Here is a 19110-nt window from a genome sequence, read left to right on the forward strand (position 1 = left end):
TTTTATATTTTTAGTAGAGACAGGGTTTCACCATGTTGGCCAGGCTGGTCTCGAACTCCTAACCTCAGGTGATCCACCTGCCTCGGCCTCCCAAAGTGTTGGGATTACAGGCGTGAGCCACCATGCCCGGCCTGAACTGAATTTTTAATGAATGCTTTTAGAGACTGATCAAGAGGGGATTTTTTGGTGATGAGTAAAAAAAAAAAAAAAAAGTTTCAAAAACCTTGCAAAAATTAAGCATCATGCTATTTTATGATTTTGACTGAAATTTTAACAGATGAATTAAAAATTTTAAAACCTAATAATTCTATAAATAAAATTAAAAATTTCTAGGCATTTTAATAAAAGAAATTTGGTAATTAAATACTACAGTCAATTAAACTGATGAACTTTATTGGAGTTAAAACTATAACAAAGTTCATCCTAAAAACACTTTGCAATGCAAAATTATTTCACTCAAGGAGTGTTTAATAATTTGAAGGCTAGGAATTACAAGCAATTTTCAAAAGCAGAAACTCACATTCATAAAACTTTATACATCATTTGAACTAAAAGACATTTATACTACTAAAATCAAACATGCATCACCTTCAAACATTCTTATATCATGATTTTTATATATTACATTATTTAACACCATTCCTCATCACTACATGGATTTTATCATACACTTGCACCATTCTCCTTGGATTTTTGATCTTTGTCTTCATTCTTTATATCCTGTAAGACAATAGAGAAGGAAAAAATACATTTTATTAGATTATCTTAAATGTTACTTTGATTTTGGAGTACAATGGTATTCAGTTTGGTATATTTTTTCTAGTGATAAAGAAAAATAAATTAATTTTAATATCTTAAAATTAATGGTGACGAAGCATTTACCTCAATTCTGCCCAAGAATAAATGGGGTCTAAAAATGCAGTGAATGGGGCAGGTGTGGTGGCTCATGCCTGTAATCTCAGCACTCTGAGAGACCAAGATAGGTGGGCTGCTTAGCCCAGGAGTTGGAGACCAGCCTGGGAAAGATGGTGAAACCCCGTTTCTATATTTTTTTTTTGAGACAGAGTCTTACAGTTTTTTTATATTTTTAGTAGAGACGGGGTTTTACCGTGGTCTCGATCTCCTGACTTCGTGATCCGCCCACCTCGGCCTCCCAAAGTGCTGGAATTACAGGCATGAGCCACTTCACCCGGTCTGAAACTCCGTCTCTAAAAAATATATAAAAATTAGCTGGGTGTGCTGGAGCACACCTGTAGTCCCAGCTAATCAGGAGGCTGAGGTGGGAGGATCACGTGAGCCTAGGAGGCAGAGGCTGCAGTGAGCCAAGATAGCGCCACTAACAATCCAGCCTGGGCAAAAGTGCAAGACCCTGTCTCAAAAAAAACAAAACAAAACAAAAAAACAAAAAACAAAAAACAAAAAAAAAACACAGAGAAGTGAAGTGAATGGTTTAATTCAAATTTATACTCTGGATTAAAAAGAAATAAAAATGAAATTTACTTCAAGAAGTCTGTACACTTAAATCATGTTGACATTCCAACTAAGTTTTAGAAAAACAACATCTTTTGGGAGTCACTTTTTTTTTTTTTAAGATGGGGTCCAGTTCTGTTGCCCAGTCTAGAGTGCAATGGTGCAATCTAGACTCACTGAAACCTCTGCTTCCCAGGTTCAAGTGATTCCCCTGTCTCAGCCTTCCGGGTAGCTAGGATTACAGGTGCCCGCCACCATGTCTGGTTAATTTTTTTTGTATTTTTAGTAGACATGGGGTTTCACCATGTTGGTGAGGCTGGACTTGAACTCCTGACCTCAGGTGATCCACCCGCGTTGGCCTCCCAAAGTGTTGGGATTACAGGTGTGAGCCACTGTGCCCAGCCTGTGAATCACTTTTTACTAATTTCAGGAAGGTCAGAATGCTATCATTATTTGCTTTTAGAATAATCAGTAAGAGCTTAATAACATTAAAATACATTAAAAACACCAGAGTTAGATTTTAAAAACTATGAAAATGTTAAAAGTACAAAATTTCTCACCTTCTTGAGAACAGTGTGGATTTCATCCATTACCGTAGATAAGTTTCTGATTGTCTTATTCAGTTGGTTTTCAAATTGTAAATTCATGTTTTCTGAAATCTTTAAGTTTTCTTGTAACTGACTAAGGTCCTTTTTAACTTCTCTGAGTTCACCAGAGAGGCTTTTGTTGGAATTCTCCAAATTTAATATGGTTTTTTCATCTTCATCTGTTTAAAAAAATCCAAAAATTAACATTTTACTCCCTAAAATTTCAAATTTAACTTTGAGGTTAAAATATTTAAGCTGTGAAAATAAAAAGCTGATAGAATTCCATAAAATGGCAATCTCTGTCAATTTCCTTAGTCATAAAGCATACTGCAATATTCATTTATTTATGTATTTACTTTTGAGACTGAGTCTCACTCTGTTGTGCCAGCTTGAGCAAAGTGGCACGATCTTGGCTGGGATTACAGGCGTGTACCACCACACCCAGCTAATTTTTGTATTTTTAGAGATGGGGTTTCACCATGTTTGGTCAGGCTGGTCTGGAACTCCTGACCTCAGCAATCCACCTGCCTCGGCCTCCCAAAGTGCTGGGATTACAGGCGGGAGCCAACATGCCTGGCCTGTTTCATTTAAATTTTTAACTTGTATTATTTCAAAACCTATGTTCTATTTTTAGGTGACTGTATAGATTAGAGAACACAGACTGGTAAAAACTAAGCGGAGGCCAGGCACAGTGGCTCATGCCTGTAAACCCAGCACTTTGGGAGGCTGAGGTGGGCGGATCACGAGGTCAGGAGATCGAGACCATCCTAGCTAATGTGGTGAAACCCTGTCTCTACTAAAAATACAAAAAATTAGCCGGGTGTGGTGACACGCACCTGTAGTCCCAGCTATTTGGGAGGCTGAGGCAGGAGAATAGCTTGAACTTGGGAGGTGGAGGCTGCAGTAAGCCGAGATAGCCCCACTGCACTCCAGCCTGGGTGACAGGGCGAAACTCCGTCTCAAAAAAAAAAAAATGTGGAACTAGAAGATGATTAAAAGGATGCAACAGGCAACAATGAACCTGAGAATGCACAGGAAGACCTAAGATTCAGATAAAGCTAAGCAATTTTATAACCTGAACCAGAAATAATGAAAAGTAAAGGTCCTTGCAGAGCGTGGTGGCTCATGCCTGTAATCCCAACACTATGGGAGGCCGAGGTGGGTGATCCCTTGAGGTCAGGAGTTTGAGACCATCCTGGCCAACATGGTGAAACCCTGTTTCTACTAAAAATACAAAAAATAGCTGGGCATGGTGGTGCATGCCTGTAATCCCAGCTACTTGGGAGACTGAGGTGGGAGAATCACTCGGACCTGGGAGGCAGTGGTTGCAGTAAGCTGAGATTGTGCCACTGCACTCCACCTGGGTAATGGAGTGATACCCTGTCTTAAAAACAAATAAATATAAAAAAATTTTTAAAAGTTCCTTATGTACTTCGATGAAAATATGTGGTATGCATATGCAAATGTGTACACAGGTACGTATATGTGTATGTACACACATAAACATATACGTGTCCCAGCAGGGTGCTAAAACTATTAACATATTCAATGCTGACCCTTACCTGTTTTTTCTTCTAGTAACTGCAGCTTCTGTTCTACCTCAGCTCTTACTTTTTCGCTCTTTTCCAATTTTTGCAAGAGGCTTCCTACATCTACCATTGCACCATTGTACACAATGAGGCCAACATTTTCTTCCACATCCTTTGATTCCTGCTTTACTGTTGGTGTTGGAAGTAATAATCTGTTTCCTATAATATAAAATATACCATATGTTAGTAAGTTTTCTTCTTTAATTACTAGTATATTTATTAAAAAGCAAAATCTTAATATTGCTCAGACCTAGCATATCTTCCTGCAATGACTCAGACTCTTCATGGTTCTCTTCATCTTTTGAGGTGTCTGTTAATTTCCGGTAAAAGCAAGATTCACGGAGCACTACTTTATTAAGAAGCTTCTTTACCTGTTATGCATGCAAGTAAACAAAATGCAGAGATGAAAATACATTTCTTGATTCTCTTAGAAAAACTATGTTATAATTTTCACTTTCTTTTGAGAAAGAGTCTTGCTCTTGTCGCCCAAACTGGAGTGCAATCGTGTGATCTCGGCTCACTACAACCTCCACTTCCCAGGTTCAAGCGATTCTCCTACCTCAGCCTCCAGAGTAGCTGGTATTACAGGCACCCGCCATCATGCCCGGCTAAATTTTGTATTTTTGGAGAGATGGGGTTTCACCATGTTAGCCAGGCTGGTCTTGAACTCCTGACCTCAGGTGATCCACCTGCCTCGGCCTCCCAAAGTGCTAAGATTACAGGTGTGAGCCACTATGCCCAGCTGTAATTTTCACTTATGATGGAAATCCATGGAACTGAGTAAGATCCAAGTTACTTTTGAAAAAAAAAAAAACTTCATTGTTAAAAAGTATAACATTGATAAAAATTTATGCACAGGAATGATTTATTACAGCATAGTTGGTAAATCCAATAAATGAAAACCACCAGCAATGGAGACTAGGTAGGTTAATTATGGTACATCTGTATAATGGGTACTGTGAAGCTATAAAAAGAATGAGGCAGGTCTCTATTTTCATGGTAGAATGTATCTATAGAATACTGTGGAATGAAAAAAAAAAGCCAGTCAAAACATACAGAATAATTCCATGTTTTGTTTATAAAAATGGAACTGAGCTGTGCTTACAAAAAGATCTAGAATTTTATATATTGTAGTCCTAAGGAGTAGAAACAGAGGGAGAGGGAGAAGGGAAGTGTTTTACAACTGGCTTGTGTTATATTGCTTTATTTTTATTTTTTGAGACAGAGTCTCACTCTGTCACCCAGGCTGGAGTGCAGTGGCGTGATCTTGGCTCATTGCAACCTCCGCCTCCTGGGTTCAAGAGATTCTCCCGTCTCAGCTTCCCGAGTAGCTGGGATTACAGGTGCGTGCCACCACACCCAGCTAATTTTAGTATTTTTAGTAGAGACGGAGCTACGCCATGTTGGCCAAGCTGGTCTTAAACTCCTGGCCTCAACTGATCTGCCTGCCTCAGCCTCCCAACCTGCTGGGATTGTAGGTGTGAGCCACCACGCCTGGCCCTTATATTGCTTTAATATATCAAAAAGTCAACAGAGGTTCTATTAACTTTTCACTGGAAAAGGTAACTTTTAAAAAATGTTTTCCTTTTAAATATTCACAAGATAGATTACCTGAGCCCGAGAAAGATGTAGTCCAAGAGTATAAAGTATTTCTTCCAAATCCTTTTCAAGAAGGTAACCACAATGACTTTGATCAAAATAAACAAAAGCCATTAACAGATCTCTGTTAATTGTGATCATTTGAGTCTTTTCTTTTTCCTAAGAAAATGGAGAAGTAGAAAACATAGTATTCAAATTTCAAATTTTTTACCCCCAAAAAGTGAGAAACAGAGACTGTGCATAAAATAGCAATAATCTAATAAGATATTTGCCTCATCCTAGCTAAAATGAGTTAATCTGGTATACGAATATGAGAGAAATAAATCAGACATACTAGTTATCTGACATAGCCACAAAAAAACAACTGACAGAATTTTACTTAGTGGTAATATAGATGTATAAGGACTAATAAACTTAACAACTGTGTTATGTTTAGATGATGTAAGATATCACCATATTATAAAGAATCCAGTATTCAATAAACACCTTATCTTTAGAGGGCCTCTCCTTGCAGTATCTGTTGATATCTCTTTTGTCATCTCGTTTGGTCATTTCTTCCTCATCCCTATCTGTAAAATAAATATAACAGTGACAAAAAAGTCATTAATACACATACTTTCAAGTGGGCACAGTGGCACATGACTGTTATCCCAGCTACTCAGGAGGGCCAGGCGTTCGAGGGTGTAGTGAGCTATGACTGTACCACTGCACTCCAGTCTGGGTGACAGATCAAGACCCTGTCTTTTAAACAACAACAAAAATATAGAGAAAACCTTATGCTAAAACATACATGAACCTTGATAACAGGCTAAGTAAAAGAAGCCAGTCACAAAAAAATCACTTATTGTGTGATTCCATTTATAAGAAATGTCCAGAATATCTACAGAAACAAAAAGCAGACTAATGGTTGCCTAGGACTGAAGAGGTTCAGGGAAGATGGGGAGTGACTGCTAATGAAATCTCTTTTGGGTTCTTGGTATGAGGGTGATAAAAATGTTCTAAAGTTAATTGTGGTGATGGTTGTACAACTCTGAATAAATTAAAAACCACCGACTTGTATACAGGCACAACTTGGGAGTTACTGAAGGCTCTGGTTCCAGACCACCCCAATAAAGCAAGTACTGCAATAAAGCTAGTCAAACAAATTTTTTGGTTTTCCAGTAGATAAGTTATTTTTACAGCCAGGTACAGTGGCTCATGCCTGTAATCCCAGCACTTTGGGAGGCCGAGGCAGGTGGATCGCTTGAGCTCAGGAGTTTTAAACTAGCCAGTGCAACATGGCAAAACTCCATCTCTACAAAAAAATACAAAAATTAGCCAGGCATGGTAGCACACGACTGTAGTCCCAGTTGAGCAGAGGGCTGAGATGGGAGAATCATTTGAGCCTGGGATCGTGAAGCTTCAGTGATCCATGTTCATGCTACTGCACTCTGGCCTGGGTGACAAAGCGAGACCCTGTCTCAAAAAAAAAAAATTTATAAGGCCGGGCACGGTGGCTCACGCCTGTAATCCCAGCACTTTGGGAGGCCGAGGCGGGCGGATCACGAGGTCAGGAAATCGAGACCATCCTGGCTAACACAGTGAAATCCCGTCTCTACTAAAAATACAAAAAATTAGCCGGGCATGGTGGCTGGCGTCTGTAGTCCCAGCTACTCGGGAGGCTGAGACAGGAGAATGGCGTGAACCTGGCAAGCGGAGCTTGCAGTGAGCCGAGATCGTGACACTGCACTCCAGCCTGGGTGACAGAGCAAGACTCCATCTCAAAAAAAAAAAAGTAAAAAAAAAAAAAAAAGTTATGTTCACACTATAGTCCATTAAGTGTGCAATAGCATTATGCCTAAAAAAAGTATATAGAGATACTTTATTTCTAAAAACACTAACAATCACCTGAGCCTTTGGCAAGCAGTAATCCTTTTGCTGGTAAAGGGTCTTGCCTCAGCCTGGGCAACATAATGAGACCTGGTCTCTACAAAAATAATTTAAAAAATGAGTCAGACTAAGTAGCGCATGCCTGTGGTTCCAGCTACTTGGGAGGCAGACGTGGGAGGATCACTTGGGTCTCAGAGGTTGAGGCCGCAATGAGACGTGACTGCACCTCTGCACTCAGCCTGGGTGAAAAGTGAGACCCTATGTGATGCTGTTTGATAGCATTTGACCCACAGAATAACCTCTTTTAAAATTAGAGTCAATCACCAGGCACGGTGGGTCACGCCTGTAATCCTAGCACTTTGGCAGCCCGAGGCAGGTGGATCACTTAAGGTCAGGAGTTTGAGACCAGCCTGGCCAACATGGTGAAACCCCATCTCTTAAAAACACAAAAATTAGAGGGGTGTGGTGGCGTGTGCCTGTAGTCCCAAATACTCAGGAGGCTGAGGCTGGAGAATTGTGTGAACCCGGGAGGCAGAGGTTGCAGTGAGCCGAGATCACGCCACTGCACTTCATCCTGGACGACAGAGCAAGACTCCATCTCATAAATAAATAAATATATAAATACAGTCAATCCCCTCCAATCCTGCCACTGCTTAATTAAGTTTACGTAATATTCTAAATCCTTTGTTATTTCAACAATGTTAACAGCATCTTCACAGAAGTAGATTGCATCCCAAAAAAACACTGTCTTTGCTCATCCATAAGAAGCAAACAATCGGCCGGGTGCAGTGGCTCACGCCTGTAATCCCAGCACTTTGGGAGGCCGAGGTGGGCGGATCACAATGTCAGGAGATTGAGACCATCCCGGCTAACATGGTGAAAGCCCGTCTCTACTAAAAATACAGAAAAAAAAATTTTACTGGGCGTGGTGGCGGGCGCCTGCAGTTCCAGCTACTCAGGAGGCTGAGGCAGGAGAATGGTGTGAACCCAGGAGGTGGAGCTTGCAGTGAGCTGAGATCGCGCCACTGCACTCTAGCCTGGGCGACAGAGCGAGACTCCATCTTAAAAAAAAAAAAAAGCAGCAAACAATCATCGGTTTAGTTTATCCTGATATTGCAGCAGTTCCATCCCATCTTCAGGCTGCATTTCTAATTTTAGTTCTCTTGCTCTATCATACCTGCAGTTATTCCCTCTACTGAATTATTAAACCCTTCAAAGTCATCCATGAGAATTTTTAGTAGAGTTGGGGTTTCACCATGTTGGCCAGGCTGGTCTCGAACTCCTGACCTCATGCTTTCCTCAGCACTCAAGAGTATGGGATATCCCCGGGGCGGGACCAGATCCTGGAACTTCAGAAAGTCATGGATGAGGCCGGGCATGGTGGCTCACACCTGTAATCCCAGCACCTTGGGAGGCCAAGGCAGGCAGATCATGAGGTCAGGAGGTCGAGACCATCCTGACTAACATGGTGAAATCTTGTCTCTACTAAAAACACAAAAAATTAGCCAGGCGTGGTGGCGGCTACTCAGGAGGCTGAGACAGGAGAATGGCATGAACCTGGGAGGCGGAGCTTGCAGTGAGCCAAGATTGCACCACTGCACTCCAGCCTGGGCAACAGAGCAAGACTCCGTCTCAAAAAATAAAAAATAAAAATAAATAAATAAAAAATATTTAGCTGGGCATGGTGGCTCATGCCTGTAATCCCAGCTACTTGGGAGGATGAGGTGGGAGATAATTTAAGGCCAGGAGGTTCAAGGCTGGATTGAGCCATGATCACACCACTGCATTCCAGCCTGCATGACAGAGTGAAACCCTGTCTCAAAAAAAGAGTAAAGTGAAATTACTCTTTGATCCAAGGGCGGCAGAATAGATGTTGCAGCCATGAAACATTAATCTGCTTGTACATCTCCATCAGAGCTCTGGGTGACTAGGTGTGGTGTCAGTGAGAAGTAATATTTTGAAAAGAATCTTTTTTTCTGAGCAGATCTCAACAGTGGGCTTAAAATACTTAGTAAAAATGTCGGTTACATGATAAAGGAGTAAAAAAAATTCAGTAAAGCATTGCTGTAAACAACTGTCATTCTCACTTTGTTGTTCAATTTCTAGGGCACAGGTACGGTAGGTTTAGCATAATTTTTAAGGGGCTTAAGATTTTTGGAATGGTAAATGAGTACTGGCTTCAGCTTAAAGTCACAGCCTGCATTAGCCCTAACAAGAGAGTCAACTTGTCCTTTGCAGCCAGGCACTGACTGTTCTTCTCTAGCTGTGAAAGTCTTAAGATGGCATCTTCAGCCAATGGAAGAAGGCTGTTTTGTCTCCACTGAAAATTTATTTAGCATAGCCATTTTCATCAATTATATTAGCTTCTACATAAGCATGTGCTGTTTCAATATGCCTTTTTCTTAACCCACCCCCAAGAGGCAGGGTCTTGCTCTGTTAACCAGGCTTGAGTACAGTGGCGTAATCATAGCTCACTGTAGCCTTAAATGCCTGGGCTCAAGCAATCCTCCCACCTCAGCAACTACCTTGTACTTTTACCTTATGGAGGTGGTTGCTTTCCTTAAACCTCATGAATCCACCACTGGTAGCCTCAAACTTTTTTCTACAGCTTCTTCATCTTTCTTAGACTTTATAGAAGAGAGTTAGGGCCTTGTTCAGAATTAGGCTTTGCCTTAAGGGAATGTTGTGGCTGGTGTGACCTTCTATTATGACCCCTAAAACTCTCTCCTTATAGCAATAAAGCTGTTTCATTTCCTTACCATTTGCATGTTCACTGGAGTAGCACTTTTAATCTCCTTCAATAACTTTTCCTTTGCATTCATAACATGGCTAACTGACGCAAAAAAACTAGCTTTTGGCCTATCTCAACTTTCAACATGCCTTCTTCACTCACTTTAACAATTTTTAGGTTTCACTTGAACACTCGAAGGCCATTTTTTTTTCTTTGTTATTATGATTATTTTTGAGACAGAGTCTTGCCCTGTTGCCCAGGCTGGAGTACAGTGGCACAATCATTACCCACTGCAACCTCAACCTCTTGGGCTCAACAGATCCTCCTACCTCAGCCTCTAAAAGTATCTGGGACCACAGGTGCATGTAACCACAGCCAGCTAATTTTATTTTTTTTGTAGAGATGGGGTATCACTATGTTGCAGATGCTGGTCTTTACTCCTAGCCTCAAGTGATCCTACCTCTTTATCCTCCCAAAGTGCTGGTATTACAGTCATGAACCACTGAGCCCAGCCTAATTATTAATTGGCCTAATTTCTTTTTTCTTTGGAGACGGAGTCTTGCTCTGTCGCCCAGGCTGGAGTTTAGTGGCATGATCTCATCTCACCGCAACCTGCATCCTGGGTTCAAGCGATTCTCCTGCCTCAGCCTCCCGAGTAGCTGGGATTACAGGTGCCTGCCACCACGCCCAGCTAATTTTTGTATTTTTAGTAGAGATGGAGTTTTACTATGTTGGCAATGCTGGTCTCAAACTCCTGATCTCAGGTGATCTGCCCACCTCAGCCTCCCAAAGTGCCGGGATTACAGGTGTGAGCCACTGCACCTGTAACTGGTCTAATTTCTTTTCTTTTTTTTTTGGAGACAGTCTTACTCTGTCACCCAGGCTGGAGTGCAGTGGCGTGATCTCAGGTCATTGCAACCTCTGCCTCTCTGGATCAAACGATTCTCATGCCCCCAGCCTCCCGAGTAGCTGGTATTACAAGCATGCACCACCACACCTGGCTATTTTGTGTATTTTTAGTAGAGACAGGGTTTCGCCATGTTGGCCAGGCTGGTTTCAAACTCCTGACCTCAAATGATCCACCCGCCTCAGCCCCCCAAAGTGCTGGGATTACAAGCGTGAGCCACCGTGCCTGGCACAATTGGCCTAATTTCAATATTTTGTCTCAGGGAATAGGGAGGCCCAATAAGAGGGACAGAGATAGGGGAATGGCAGGTTGGTAGAGTGATCAGAACACAAACAATATTTATAATTAAGCTCGTCATCTTCTATGGGCACAATTCAAGGTGCACCAAAACATGTATAGTATTATCAAAGATCACTGATCACAGATCACCAAAACAGACATAGTAATAATGAAAAAGCTGGAAATATTGTAAGAATTACCAAAATGTGAAAGAAAGTCAAAGTGGCACATGCTGTTGGAAAAGTGGTGCTGATAGGCTTGCTTGGCGTAAGGCACTATCTTTGGCGCACAATAAAGTGCAGTGCAAAAAAAACAAAGCATGCCTATACTTTAAAGTGTCTACTTGTATGGTATGTGAATTACATTTCAATAAAGGTGTTATTAAATAAAAAATTAAGCAAATGTTCTAATGGCTGGGTGTGGTGGTTCATATCTGTCATCCCATCACTTTGGGAGGGAAGCAGGAGGATGGCTTAAGGCCAGGAGTTTGGGATCAGCTTGGGCATCATAGTGAGACCACATCTCTATAAAAAATTTAAAAATTAGCCAGGTGTGGTGGTGCACACCTGTAGTCCTAGCTACTCAGGGAACTAAAGTGGGAGAATCACATGAGCCAGGAGTTCAATGCAGCAGTGAGCCATGAGCGTGCTACTGCCCAGCCTGGGCAACAGAGTAAGACTCTGTCTCGAAAAAGAAAGAATGAGAGGGAACTTCTCCTTGGAACCTAGTCATTTACTTATTTTTGATGATTGAAAAATACTCACAATATAATCCACATTATTTGGGTATTTATATTGAGAGGTGTCACTTTCAAAACTGTCTCATCTGAAACTTGTATTTTTGAAATAACTTTTGAAATATTCAAGTAGTATTTGTTCATCACAGAAAATAAATCAATCCCACCACACAAAATGAGAGTAGTGATCATGTCCTATTTTTTCCCCACACTTACCATTATATACACACTTACCAACATTAAATTTATTTATAGAACATGCTATCTACAAAAACCCTTTAAAAATCTTTTTCCATGTCACTACACTTCTCCAGGTTTTCTTCAATGGGTGCACAGAATTTTAACTGCATGACTATATTACCAAAGTACAATTTAATAATTCTCCATTCCTATTCAGATTGATTCCATATTTTTGTTTTATAATAAATTATGGAAAGGATATGGGTAATTCACATTTCCAAATTTCTGTTCAGAAAAGGTACAACAATGTATAGTCCCAAAGAAGAGTGATGAAAGTGTAACTCCTTTTACCCTTGTTAAACTGTGTTACCTTTCATTTAAACATTTAATTTTCATTAACTTGATAAGAAAAAGGCCGGACGCGGTGGCTCACGCCTGTAATCCCAGCACTTTGGGAGGCTGAGGTGGGCAGATCACTTGAGGTTGGGAGTTCCAGACCAGCCTGGCCAACATGGTGAAACCCCGTCTCTACTAAAAATACAAAAATTAACCAGGCATGGTGGTACATGTCTGTAATCTAAGCTACTCAGGAAGCTGAGGGCACGAGAATCACCTGAACCTGGGAGACGGAGGTTGTGGTGAGCCGAGATCACCCAACGACACTCCAGGCTGGGCGACAGAGCAAAACTCTGCCTCAAAAAAAAAAAAAGTATGTTATTGTTATCTGCTCTCCTAATTACTAACAAAATTCAACACCATTTAATACATTTACTGATACTGTATTTTCATGTTGTAATTCTGCTTTTGTATTGTAAAAAGTGTAGTCTCAGCCAGGTGCAGTGGCTCACGCCTGTAATCCCAGCACTCTGAGAGGCCGAGGCAGGCGGATCACAAGGTCAGAAGTTCAAAACCAGCCTGGCCAATATGGTGAAACCCCATCTCTAATAAAAATACAAAAAAATTAGCCAGGTGTGGGCCTGTGATCCCAGCTACTCAGGAGGCTGAGACAGGAGAATTGCTTAAACCCAGGAGGCGGAGGTTGGAGTGAGCTGAGATCGCACCAGCGCACTCCAGCCTGGCGACAGAGTGAGACTCCGTCTCAAAAAACAAACAAACAAACAAACAAAGAGTAGTCTCCAGGAAACTTAACAGGACCATGAGATATAAAATATGAAAAAAAGTGGTAAAACAGAAGCAAGTAGCAATTGGAAATTCCAGGGAAACAAACAAAAAACAACTATAATCCTATCAACATATATTTGGAGCCTATTTAATTATTTAGACTGTTCCAGGAACTTGGAATATATATTAACAAAGAACACAGATAAAATCTTTTTCTTACATAACAGCTTTTATTCAAGTGTAGGGGTAGAGAGAGACAGGCAATGAGCAAAATAAAAGAGTATGTAATAAAATAGGTCATAAATTCTATGAAAAAAAAATAGGAGAGGATAAGAGACCAGAAATGTGCAGTAAGGGAGGGCGGGGGATTGCAATTTTAAATAAAGCAGGTGCACAGCAGACTTCACTGACAAAGTGATACTTGAACAGACTTCATATATGATAAATTCAGGAAGGTGGATCTCCAGGAAAGACCCTGCTAGCAGAAAGAACTGCCAATGTAAATCTCCTAACATAGGAGCATATGTGATGGGTCCACTCTTCTCAAGAAGAGGGGTTAAGAGATGTAACTGGAGACATGACATGGTAGAGTCTTGTAAGTCATTGTGAGCACTAGCTTTTTCTTTTCTTTTCTTTTCTTTTGAGATGGAGTCTTGCTCTGTCACCCAGGCTGGAACCTAGTGGCACAATCTCGGCTCACTGCAACCTCTGCCACCCGGGTTCAAACGATTCTCCTGCCTCAGCCTCCTGAGTATCTGGGATAACAGGTATGTACCATCACGCCCAGCTAATTTTGTATTTTTAGCAGAAGGGGTTTCACCATGTTGGTCAGGCTAGTCTCGAACTCCTGACCTTGTGATCCGCCTGCCTTGGCCTCCCAAAGTACTGGGATTACAGGCATGAGCCACCGCACCCGGCCTTCTTTTCAGACAGGGTCTTGCTTTATTGTCAAGGCTGGAGTGCAGTGGTGTGATCATCGCTCACTGCAACCTCCGCCTCCCGGGCTCAAGTGATCCTACCAGCTCAGACTCCTGAGTAGCTGGGATTACAGGCATGCACCACCAAGTCCGGATAAATTTTTTATTTTCTGTAGAGACAGGGTGTCGTCATGTTGCTCAGGCTGGTCTTGAACTCCTGGGCTCAAGTGATCTTAACAGTGGCTTTTTTTTTTTCTTTTTTTGAGACAGAGTCTTGCTCTGTCACCCAGGCTGGAGTGCAGTGGTGCAATCTGAGCTCACTGCAACCTCCACCTTCTGTGTTCAAGTGATTCTCACGCCTCAGCCTCTTGAGCAGCTGGGATTACAGGTGCGCGCCACCACGCCCAGCTAATTTTTTGTATTTTTAGTAAAGACAGGGTTTCACCATGTTGGCCAGCCTAGTCTGGGATTCCTGGCCTCAAATTATGCACCCGCCTCAGCCTCCCACAAAGTGCTGAGATTACAGGCGTGAGCCACCACGCCCAGCTGGAACAGTGGCTTCTTCTATGAAGTAAAAATGATGGGGATACACTGGAAGAATTTGAACAAAAGAATGAAATAAATTCTAAATTTTGTGAAGATCATTCTGGCAATTGTATTGAGAAACTTTATTGTAGAGGGGAGGAAACACGGAAACAGGTTAGGGGTCTATTAATATAATCTAGGCAAGAGATAATGTGGCTTGGATTATAGTCAAATTAGTGGAATTCGTAAGAAGTGGACTGATTCTGGATAAGTTATGAAAACAGAGCAAATATGACTTCCTGATAGATTGGAAATAGGGTATTGCAGAAAGAAAGGAGTCAAGGATGACTCCTGGGTTTTAGTCTCAACAACTGGAAAGATGGAATTGTCATTAAATGAGATGGTTGGCAAAGGCTAAGGTTGTAGGATTTGTGTATGTTTTCTTTCTGGTGAAGGGGTTAGCAGGAGTTTAGTTTCAGATATATTGATTTTGAAATGCCAGATAACTAAGTGGAGGTGTCAAGTAGTTCAATATGAGAGACTGGGAGAGAAGTCTGATATGAGATAGAAATTTGAGGCTTGGCACATCCTTGTAATCCCAGCACTTTTGGGAGGCCAAGGTAGAGGACTGCTTGAAGCCAAGGAGGTCAAGACCAGCCTGGGCAACATACTGAGACCCCATCTCTACAAAAAATTAAACAGTTGGGTGCAATGGCATGCACCTGTAGTCCCAGCCACTCAGGAGGCTGAGGAGGAGGACTGCTAAAGCCTAGGAGTTTCAGGCTGCAGTGAGCTATGACCATACCACTATACTCCAGCCTGGGTGACAGACCCTATCTTTTTCTTTTTTACAGACGGAGTTTTGCTGTTGCTGCCCAGGCTGGAGTGCAATGGCGTGATCTCGGCTCACTGCAACCTCCGCCTCCTGGGTTCAAGTGATTCTCCTGCCTCGGCCTCCCAAGTAGCTGGGATTACAGGCATCCGCCACCACGCCCAGCTAATTTTTTGTATTTTCACTAGAGATGGGGTTTTCAATATGTTGGCCAGGCTGGTCTCGAACTCCTGACCTCAGGTGATCCACCCACTTTGGCCTTCCAAAGTGCTGGGATTACAGGTGTGAGCCACTGTGCCCAGTCCAACCCTATCTCTTAAATAAAAAAAAAAGAAAAAGAAAAAGAAAATTAGAAATTTGAGAATTAACAGTATATAGACAGCATTTAAAGCTAGGAGAATGAATGAAACCATCATTAAAGGAGTGAAAGGAAAAAATAAACTAAGGCTGGGCTGGGGTCAGCGGCTCACGCCTATAAACCCAGCACTTTGGGAGGCTGAGGCAGGTAAATCACGAGGTCAAGAGATCGAGACCATCCTGGCCAACATGGTGAAACCCCGTCTCTACTAAAAATACAAAAATTAGGCTAGGCGCAGTGGCCCATGTCTGTAACCCTAGCACTTTGGGAGGCCAAGATGGGAGGATCACCTGGTCAGGAGTTCAAGACCAGCCTGGCCAACATCGTAAAACCCCGTCTCTACTATAAATACAAAAATTAGCAGGGTGTGGTGCCACATGCCTGTAATCCCAGCTACTTGGGAGGCTGAGGCAGGAGAATTGCTTGAACCTGGGAGATGGAGGTTGCAGTGAGCTGAGATCGCGCCACTGCACTCCAGCCTGGGCAACAGAGTGAGACTCCATCTCAAAAAAAAAAAAAAAAAAAAAAGGAAAGAAAAAGAAAAATTAGCTGGGTGCGGTGGCACACGTCTGTAGTCCCAGCTATTCGGAAGGCTGAGGCAGGAAAATAGCTTGAACCCGGGAGGCAGAGGTTGCAGTGAGCTGAGATCACGCCACTGCACTCCCGCCTGGTGACAGAGCCAGACTGTCTCAAAAAACAAAAAACGAAAAACAAAAAAAAAGAAAATAAGGCTGACAGCTGGAACATTAACAAAATAATGAGAATATTGTTTAATGATTCAACTAAAGCAGCAATAAAATAATACTGGGCGTACAGGGGAGAGAAAATGGGCCTGTAAAAAGGGCTTAAGTCTTCATTAAGTAAAGCAAGTAATGAAGATAAACACTGCTGTATGAATATTATATCATTGCTAATGAGATATTAAGGCAAATAAGAGGAGATATTACATAGCATTAATAGATACTATTACGACCTTATTTTCTTAGGTGTGATTATGGAATTGTGGTTATTTCAGAGCATGTTTTTTCCTTAGGCAAACTGAAGAATTCATATGTTAAATTGGGTTACAAAAACAAAACAAGACAAATATTAACAATTATTGAATCAAAGTTGATGGATACATAGGTGTTTGCTGCACTATCAACTTTTTGATCTTTTCAACTTTTTCATTAAACAATATTAAACACTGATATGGTAGAGAGAAGAAAATGTAGAGGCAAACAAAAAATACCGTAAATAAAAGTAATTGCCAGAGACACAAACTGTAAAAAAAAACAAAAACAAAGAGAACTCATAATTTCTATATCACAAAAATATAATTTTTTAAAAAGCCACAAATCTACCTGGAAAAGAACAGGTAAGGTATTCAGAGGCACTTTTTAGGTATTTGATCGTTGATGTCTATGGTCAGAGCATCTACTGTACAGTATTTTAAATGTCACCGCATGGTACCGAAGTCTGTCTTATAAAACTTACGCGAAAGTTATATGGGTGTTTGGGTGTTTATTACTATTAGCCTTTAAACTCTATATGTACTCTTTTGCATTATGATAAGTCTTTGTTAAACAAAATGCCCAAATTAGTTTTTCTTTTTTCTTTTTTTTTTTTTTTTTTGAGATGGAGTCTCCCTCAGTTGCCATGGCTGGAGTCCAATGGCACGATCTGGGCTCACTGCAACCTCTGCCTCTGGAGTTCAAGCCATTCTCCTGCCTCAGCCTTTCCAGAAGCTGGGATTACAGGCGCGTGCCTGGCTAATTTTTTGTATTTTTAGTAGAGATGGGGTTTCACCATGTTGACCAGGCTGGACTTGAACCCCTGACCTCAGGTGATCCACCCGCCTTGACCTCCCAAAGTGCTGAGATTACAGGCATGAGCCAGCACGCCCAGCCCCAAATTAGTTTTCTAAAGAATATATTTAGGACAGGTATGTAGCTCACGCCTATAATCCCTGCATTTTGGGAAGCTGATGTGGGCAGATTCCTTGAACTCAGTAGTTCAAGACCAGCCTGGGCAACAGAGACAGACCCCGTGCCTATAAAAAATTTAAAAATTAGGCCAGGCACAGTGGCTCAGGCCTGTAATCCCAGCATTTTGGGAGGCCGAGGTGGGTGGATCACCTGAGGTGGGGAGTTCGAGACCAGCCTGACCAACATGGAGAAACCCCATCTCTACTAAAAATACAAAATTAGCCGGGTGTGGTGGCGCATGCCTGTAATCCCAGCTACTTGGGAGGCTACGGCAGAAGAATCACTTGAACCTGGGAGGCAGAGGTTGCAGTGAGCCGAGATAATGCCATTGCACTCCACCCTGGGCAACAGATCCAGACTCCGTCTGTAAAAAAAAAAAAAAAAATTTTTAAATTAGCCAGGAATGGTGACAAGCACCTATAGTCCCAGTTACTCCAGGGACTGAGGTGAGAGGATCATACTGAGCCTGGCAGGCTGAGGCTGCAGTGAGCTGTGAGCATGCCACAGTACTCCAGCCTGGGTAATACAGTGAGAACCCTGTCTCAATTAAAAAAATAAGAAATTAGTATATGAAACATCAGGGACTATTATACATTTTTTTTTTTTTTTTGAGACAGGGTCTCACTCTATTGCCCAGACTGGAGTGCAATGGCACGATCTTGGCTCACCACAACCTCCGCCTCCCATGCTCAAGTGATTCTCCTGCCTCAGCCTCCAGAGTATACCTGGGATTATAGGCACATGCCACTACCGCCTGGCTAATTTTTGTATTTTTAGTAGAAATGGGGTTTTACCATGTAGGCAAGGCTGGACTTGAACTCCTGACCTCAAATGATCCAACTGCCTTGGCCTCCCAAAGTGCTGGGATTACAGGTGTGAGCCCTTGTGCCTGTCCTATTATAGCTTTTATGGCACAGCTTAGGCACCATGTTCAGGGAAATTTGCTCCGTCAAATTGAGTATTAATTACATATGAGACAGGATAATTAGTAATAAATATGTCTTAAAACAATCTTCTCACCTAAAAATCAGAAAAACTTTCTCACTGAAGAGTATATTACTTTCTATTCTAAAGAAAAAAATGTTAAAAGTATAGATTTCAGTGATACAATATCACCAAACAAAAAATGTATTCTTAACTCTAAGAAATAATAAATAAATTTCAATCATACCATCTTCTTCATCCTCAGCTTCTTCTGCTTCCATAGGGTCATACTCATCTTGATTGTTATCTTCTTCAGTTTCATCATCATCTTTAGAATCGTCTTTTCTTTTATCTTCTTTCTATAATTTAAAATGCCTTTATTATTTACTTATTTTTAGAAGACGGGGTTTTTGCCATATTGCCCACGCTGGTCTCCAACCCCTGGGCTCAAGCGATCCACTGGCCTGGGCCTTCTGAAGGGCTAGGATTATAGGCATGAGCCACCACAGCCAGCAGTT

At 41.6% G+C, this 19110-nt stretch overlaps 1 protein-coding gene across 6 annotated transcripts in view; it reads right to left on the reverse strand.

The window, feature by feature from the left end:
* Positions 1 to 376: 376 nt before the first annotated feature.
* Positions 377 to 19110, reverse strand: part of CCAR1 (cell division cycle and apoptosis regulator 1) — a 72833-nt gene continuing 54099 nt past the window's right edge. For all 6 annotated transcript variants that reach the window (XM_002820884.5, XM_009245542.3, XM_054523363.2 and 3 more), the window contains 7 exons: positions 18840 to 18951; positions 5732 to 5814; positions 5258 to 5404; positions 3897 to 4017; positions 3620 to 3805; positions 2031 to 2236; positions 377 to 720 (listed from right to left, as the gene is read on the reverse strand). In XM_002820884.5, coding sequence (XP_002820930.1) covers positions 664 to 720; positions 2031 to 2236; positions 3620 to 3805; positions 3897 to 4017; positions 5258 to 5404; positions 5732 to 5814; positions 18840 to 18951 — 912 coding nt within the window. In that variant the 3' untranslated portion in view covers positions 377 to 663. The remainder of the gene's footprint in view (positions 721 to 2030; positions 2237 to 3619; positions 3806 to 3896; positions 4018 to 5257; positions 5405 to 5731; positions 5815 to 18839; positions 18952 to 19110) is intronic.

This window comes from Pongo abelii, chromosome 8 (assembly GCF_028885655.2).
Source record: "Pongo abelii isolate AG06213 chromosome 8, NHGRI_mPonAbe1-v2.0_pri, whole genome shotgun sequence".
Lineage (NCBI taxonomy): Eukaryota > Metazoa > Chordata > Mammalia > Primates > Hominidae > Pongo > Pongo abelii.